Genomic DNA, 7,492 nt, shown 5'->3' with positions numbered 1-7,492 from the left:
AAACATTTACCTGGGATTTCGCGTGGCGATGGAATATCCCCTTGCATCTTATCACCACGCGTCGTCGAGGTATTGATCAGGTCAGTTCATCAGGCTCTGAACAGCGTGTGGCAGAACAGAGAACTTACTGAAGAACAATGGCGGACATTCCTTGCAGAGATAACCTGTATAATGAAGATTTGTCCTCTCAATCCGAGTTCTAATGACATTTGGGAAGAACCTCCGATTATTCCCAATGATATCCTAATTGGACAACAGATCCTTCATCCTCAACCCGAACAAGAGGCCAGAGTCAATCCAAGACAAATGCTGAGGATTGTACAAAGAAGAGTCGGTGAATGCTGCACCTGCTGCATTAAGTATTTCGCACCTACACTCCTGCAGCGAAACAAGTGGTTCCGGAAGAAAGAGAGTGTTGAAGTTGGTGATTTGGTCCAGGAATTAAACTCAAGTCGCAAGAGATAACAGTGGGAGATGGCGCTGACTGCAGACACCCATTCAGGCAACGGATTGATTGGTCAGAAAGGTGCAGATCAAGACACTGAATGGCGAGTACTATCACGCAATACAAAAGCCATGCCTGATTACTACGAAGCAAGGGCTTAGTGGAAACGAACAATAATGATAAGACATATTTCTGCTCAAGAACACTAAACTGACAGCTTACAATTGAGTTAAAATGGCGTAATAGTGGAACAATAAAGATCGTTTATTCCATTATCCGATTTGTGTAGTTTTATGTTATGTTATGTTGTATGTTATGTTTTGCATGCCTCTTTTTTCAGTTGACTATTATGTTACTTGTGCAACGTGAAAGTGCGCGGATTAAACTAGCCCAAAACCACCGGTAGATCCTGTGAACAGTAGTTCCTTGCGTATGTTCACCTCGAGTAATTAACACCCATACCCACGGTGCGAAATACAAAAGGAACTACAAAGGAGTTTAGGTGAGGAAATTTTACTGAAAACACACTCCGAATTTTGCTTTCCAATTCGATACTGTAACATTTTTTTCCCATAGAAACCCTTGTAATTTCTTTATTATGTAAATTAACGGTCAAGTTGATATGATGTTAAATTATGTCACACGCGAATCGTAGAGCTTGGGCCACCTACGACGCCCACTCTTTAGCAGCTTACCCTTCATTTCTTTGTTTAATAAAGAAGTACGTTACCCTGTGAGGAGACTCACATAGTGTCGGCGATGTGTGGGGTCTCGGCATGCGATAACCTTTCTGCAATTCTGCCATGGTCTTGGCCTCCGACCAACAGGATATGGAATGCCTCCTATAAATTGTCAACATTTCATTACTGTCTTATCCTATTTACCGCCTGCTACAACAAAAAGGTAACTGCACTTTCACAGGCATGTAAGTTTCAGCCGGCTTTTGTGCTCGCTCGTTGACTGGATTATCGTGCGAGAAGTTTAGTGGGTTAAAACTCTAAAAACTGCCACAGACGATGATTAATTAAAGGCCCGCCTTCAACCGACAGAAATTGCGTGCCGCGGACAAATTTTCATATATGAAAATCAGGCCAAATTTAAAATTCTACCAGTCACATTGCTGCGATAAGCAATTATAATTTCCATTAAAAAAAAAAAAAAAAAAAAAAAAAAAACAACGGTCGATAAGCCTGCCGGTTAAAGATGGATCTTTAAAGAAGATACGGTGGGGAATAACAAAAAAGAAAGGTCCTATCGTAGAAAAACATCAAACAATCGAAATGAACCTGCAGAGGTAGTCCATGGACAGTTAGATGATGACCCTAGACATGGGTAAAGTCTGGTCTCAACTGACCACCCAACTGGGAGGAGGGTAGAATAATTATAACGACAATGATGATTATAGTAACGAAGACAACTACGACGTAATTAGATGCACCCGAATTCAATAAGCGTCACGAAGAGTCCCCTGATCTTTTGTCCAACTTCAACATTACTTGCGTCTCGGAATTTTAACGTCACAAAGTGTCCCCCCAAATGCGGTCGTCAAGTGAGGATAAACTGCTGCAATTGCTCTGACGTAAAAATATAACGCTATTCTCTACTTTACCTTATTGTTAGAAATAGATATGAAATGCTTAGACTTAAAGGGACACTACTTGTTGGATGTAAAAATTAGACTTGCATCTAATTACTTGAATTTCTGGACATATGCGAAGAAGATGATGATAATTTGGACTTAAACTCGTTATCATAACGCTTATGAATAAATGTTGATTCTCACTACACAAAATACCTACCAATAGTAAAGATCTCATAAAGGACGACTCCATAGACCACCTGTGAAGAAGAAATGCAGTTCTATTACTAAGGAATCACCTTAAGTGTTAGTGACATATAGATGTTTATTTCTCGAACTTCTTAGCTTGTAGCACAGATGACAAGAGATACTCTTTTCAGTCCGTAAGTAAAAATCCATGATCATCGCTAAAATTTGAAAAGACGATTCTTTTCTATCTATATTAATTACTCTTACATTATGGAGCACCATTACTTAAAACTTACTATCTAATATTCTAAAATGCGTTTAGCACAAAAACCCTGTAAAATGACTTTTAAAAACATTTTTACAAGTACATACACATCACTTTGGTGGAAAGATTTGAGGCATCTCCAAAGAGGATCTCTGGTGCCGTCCATTTAACTGGCATGCAGCCCTAGGAAGACAACAGCACATCGTTTGCAGATGAAAAGGGAAAGTCAAAGAGTGGTCACAGCAATGTGAAATGGAACCTATCAACAATGTAACCCACCTTCTTGGCATTGCCATGTCCATATTTGAAGTTCTGGTACGATAATCCAAAATCCGTCACCTTGCACTCACAGTTCTTATCTAAAAGGACGTTTCGTGCTGCTAGATCACGGTGAATAATCTATGAATATGAAAAACAACAATAATAAGCACAGGGCCAGAGGAGATGTGTTTGTCGTAAGAACATCAAAACCCGTCGAAAACCTCTCAAAAAAAGGGTTATTTTGTTCGCGTTACAGTTTCGTTACACATTTTATCTACCGCAAGCCAAGAGACTGAGAGATCGCTTTAAGTGCCTATGTGCCATGCGCCAGCTAGGATATGGCTTGCGCTTATTGATTTTCAAAATGGCGAACAACAAAGTCTATCTGGGTCAGGTAAGAAGCGAAGAAATCGTTTACAGTACATAAATATTCATAAAGATCCCATTGGGCTAATTAATCGTACTAAGCGACAATGATATACACTTTTCAAGGTGAGACGTTAAACTCCTCTGGACCCTGTGTCTTAAGTCGTAATAGGGACGTGGTTCTTCATTGCCTCGGTTTTTGTGGATCTTATTTGCGTGTTGAGACAAGGAAAGCAAAATAGAGTGTGAGGTAACCAGTCAATTGTAACGGTTAACATCCTATAGGCCCTTTCTGATACAGTTATGGACCGCAGAAGAAAAAAAATCCATGCATTGATTTGAGTTCCAACTCAAGAGTGCACGCATAAATGCTACCGTTTCCATCTAATTCTGTTTCCCATGTAAATGTAAACAGTCACTCATGTAAGCCAAACCAAGAAATCCCTAATGCTGATTGACTAATCTCAAACTCTTGTTACCGAAGAGTTAGAAGCCCGGCGCTTGTATCAAATATAGCAAATCCGCGAGCGAATTCACTGCAAAAAATTCTGATGTTTCGTACCACGGGAAATGGTAAAATTCGACCAATAAACAATCTGTACCAGGACTAGATTACTACATAAGGTTAAACTTTCCAAGAATCTGGAGTGGGGGAACATGACGTGCTTATGTCACTTAAGATCACTTTGATTAATTATAAACTGCGTCAAATATGTTTGTATCTGCGTCGAGTATGTTTGTATCTTCATTACAAGGACTTTATGCAGAGTTCATTGCTTTTGAAACCTTGGGGCCTTTCGTTTTAGTTACGACTCCCTCAATAGCATGATTTTCTTTCCTACTCAAGACAGTGTCACTATACATGTAAAAGCGGTAGACCTTTTCCACGGGTAAGGGAAAGGGTAAAGGGCAACGGGTAAAAGGGTAAAGGGTGTTGGAATTGGTATATTAGCGTCACCCAAGGTAAGACTCTCTACCTAACCCATGAGTCCTCTGTGGGAAAGGATTCTTCGGTTTCTTTGATGCACCATGATCAAAGATCATGATCCTTTTCGGATCATCCCAATTTTCGAGTTGCTTTTGGCCTCTTTTTTGAAACCGAATCCATTTGTAAAATCATTGAAATGGTAGTGGTTGATGAGCATTTTTATCGAATTCATTTGAATGGTTTCGCTGGAAGATTTGTTTTGAAGCGTAGCAAAACAACAAGTCAGAAATGGGCTTTTGCAACGCACATGGTAATTAGCCATGTTTTTGTCACTTAAATTACATCTTGTTGGCCGGGGATACTGCTTGGTTTACTGACCACTTAGGAAACCTCGTATTGTTGACATTTTTCTTGCATTCTTTCTTCGATTTCGTCCCTTTAGTTTACCAAAGAAGATAGGATAGTATTGTTTTAAAACTTCTTTCATTCGCATGGTCACCGCATTTCATTCGCATGGTCACCGTAGGTAGCTTGCTCTCGTAAGGTTGGAGTATTTTTCTCTTGACTATTAAATCTTAACCAGTCTGTGCTCAGTTTCATCGATCAAAATTACATGGACGAAATGAAAGCAACAAGGTAATATCACTCATGGTAATTCTTTGATCACGGGATAGGTTGTTGAAAATTGAAAAAATAAAACTAATGCTGAAGTTTAATCCGACATGCCAACCATTAGATAGAAATCTCTACCCTTCACCATTTACCCTTTACCCGTGGAAAAGGTCTGCCGCTATGAAAGCGTGCAGCCTATAATGTGATGGACACCAATACGCAGGTCTGAAGGTTTCCAGGTCTGAAATCTGTATATATTTGTCTCACACCACATGATCCTCGTATCATTTACTTACCCCTCTTGATGCCAGGAACCCCATCGCTGTAGCAATCTGTTTTGAAAATGAGACCAGGTCGTATGTGCGCAACTGCGCTACCTCTCCTTCTCCGTGATAATATTTGTCAACAATTCCACGGCTTTTTCTCAGATACCCTAGTAGATCTCCACAGTGCAAGTATTCCATGATCAAAATTGGGTGTACTGTGTGGTAGAAATGGTCGTTGAACGTTATGTATTTATTACCGCAAGCTCGGCCCTATCACTGGACAGCAACAACAACGAAATAATAATAAAATAATAATAATAATAATAATAATAATAATAGTGTACACGTTCCATGATGAGATCATAAGATACACTCAAAATAAAATATCAAATATATTAAGAAGTTAAGACGATAAAAGTGTAAATGTATACATGGCAATGAAGAAAGGCCTTCCAAATTGTTAACAATAGTTTACAATGGCTAACGTCCATTACGTAGATACGCATGAATTTTATGAAGAAAGCACTGTTACTCCCCTCATCTAAATAAACCAGTTATTTTGCCTTATTTCATATGAGGGAGCTCTAAATCCCCTTGCTAAATAGATTACCTTAACAAAGTTATTCTTAGCTATTATTTCAACTTCTTGAATTTTGATTTGTAGCTGTTTTTCACGGTGATCTTGTCCCTACCATACAACAGAGTATCACGAGTCAGTTTTGGTTATGTGAAAAATTATATAGAATTCGATTCCCAGCAATATGGCAGCCACTTCTTTGTTTTGGAACACCAATATGGCCGCCTTGACGTCACGTGAAAACACTCAATAATAATTATTATTAGTCCATAAAAACCGTGGTATTATCAATTCTGGCCAAACCTGAGATCTGGGAAGAGAAAATTGTGAATAGAATAAAAAAACAAGTGCATAAAAACACAAACAAAATGGCTCCTTACTCTGGGTGGTAACGCAGCCAATAAACTCTATGACATTTGGCAGGGGACTGTCAGCAAGAGCTTTTCCTAACCCAATTTCTCTCATCAGCGCCTTTCGCCCTTCCTCCCCTGAAGTTGCTGCAATCATAAATTAGATCAACATACAATAAAAAAGGAAGTTCCCTAGATAGGTACACCTTAATATTCAGCTGATCGGTTGATGTGTAATGTCGCGGTTGGATTGAAGGAAGCATGGAACAAAGGCTAATGCACGAGAATAATTACAGCATCAAATTCTTTTCCTCATGCACATGTCTCCCCGAGAAGCTTGGTTTAGTGCAGACTTAGGAACACTGCCCTTGCTGCGTTTCAACAAACTAACATTAGCTTTGTCTGCTAATTTTTATTGCGTTCATCACCTATCACACTTCTGAGAAAAAAAGTGTATAGATAGACATATTTTTATCAAAAATATTTCCCTTACAGGAAATAAGAGAACTCGTCCTATTTCGGTCACAGTTCATTCTAGTGTCCATCCATTCCCCTCGATGTATAAATGCTCAAGCTTTGTGTACTGAGGAAAACTACTTTAGGTGTCAAAAATGTTCACTTCTAGGGCATTACTAAACCACGAAACAGCGAAACGAAACACCATGTATGACCCAACCATACGTTGAGTACTAATCGACAGAAGCTGGATTTGAGAGTATATATCGTTTAAGGCGTAATTGGGCCTAACACGAGTTTGCTCCTAATCTAATCTCATCTTAATGTGAATCCTAATCTTAATCTCAATTGATTAGGAGCAAGAACGATATTGAAACTCGAAACCCAACCTTTGCCGGTTAGTATTGAATGTATGGTGGGGTCATACATGGTGTTTCGGTTTTTTGCTTTGCTGTTTTGGTGTTATGCTGTTTGGTGGTTTAGTAATGTCCTCACTCCTTTTTTGTCAATATCCATCATAATTTATAACAATGGAATTGCTAAAGGACAGCCACACACATGCACATATATATGTATATAAATTCTCGAATTTGATTTGAATGTATTTCAGAGCGCGCTCAACTCTGAGAGGAGCATTAACAATAATAATAATAATAATAATAATAATAATAATAATAATAAACTGGTTCAAGACTTCAGAGGTAGTTCATCGTTTAATTGCTACAGCTCTGTTTCGTATGGCCAAAATATGACCACACTCATCAAATAATATCAACGATTGACCGTTAAGTTACAGAAACTTGCTATAAAAGCGGGATTACATTTTCTATGAGACGTAAAAACAGTGTTTTTGTATCATAAATCGTGTGATTGCTATTTATGATTTGGGAGATTATGTTACTTTATTATAAAGTTCTTGAGGAGGTATTTGTTTCTGTGGGGGCATGAACTTGCTAACTCATTTCTCTTGTTTAGACTGCAGAGATCCTTTTTGCAGATGATTGTAAATTTTTCAAAAAGATAAATTACATTTCTTAGAAATGTTGTTGTAAGGTTTGCATTGTTTGATGATTTTCGACTTCAGGTTGAAAGGCTTGTTGTTGTCTTTGAGTGTCCATCTGTGCTTTGATAATTCAGTTTCGTGTCTCTTCTTTTGATGTCGGAAGGAAGATTTGTGATTTCTGTAACGTTCTTTGAA

The 7,492-nt window shown here is 38.5% G+C and overlaps 1 protein-coding gene across 1 annotated transcript in view; it reads right to left on the bottom strand.

Moving 5' to 3' along the window:
- Window positions 1–2,571: 2,571 nt before the first annotated feature.
- LOC138010075 (tyrosine kinase receptor Cad96Ca-like) overlaps window positions 2,572–7,492 on the bottom strand; it is a 7,344-nt gene continuing 2,423 nt past the window's right edge. The window contains exons 3-6 of the mRNA XM_068857038.1: window positions 5,869–5,985; window positions 4,942–5,126; window positions 2,758–2,877; window positions 2,572–2,661 (exon numbers count right to left, since the gene is read on the bottom strand). Of these exons, the coding sequence (XP_068713139.1) occupies window positions 2,572–2,661; window positions 2,758–2,877; window positions 4,942–5,126; window positions 5,869–5,985 (512 nt within the window). The remainder of the gene's footprint in view (window positions 2,662–2,757; window positions 2,878–4,941; window positions 5,127–5,868; window positions 5,986–7,492) is intronic.

Source organism: Montipora foliosa, chromosome 7 (assembly GCF_036669935.1).
Source record: "Montipora foliosa isolate CH-2021 chromosome 7, ASM3666993v2, whole genome shotgun sequence".
In the NCBI taxonomy this organism is placed as follows: Eukaryota; Metazoa; Cnidaria; class Anthozoa; order Scleractinia; family Acroporidae; genus Montipora; species Montipora foliosa.
The sequence above is the reverse complement of the archived record's forward strand: the minus strand, read 5'-3'. Positions and strand labels throughout refer to the sequence as shown.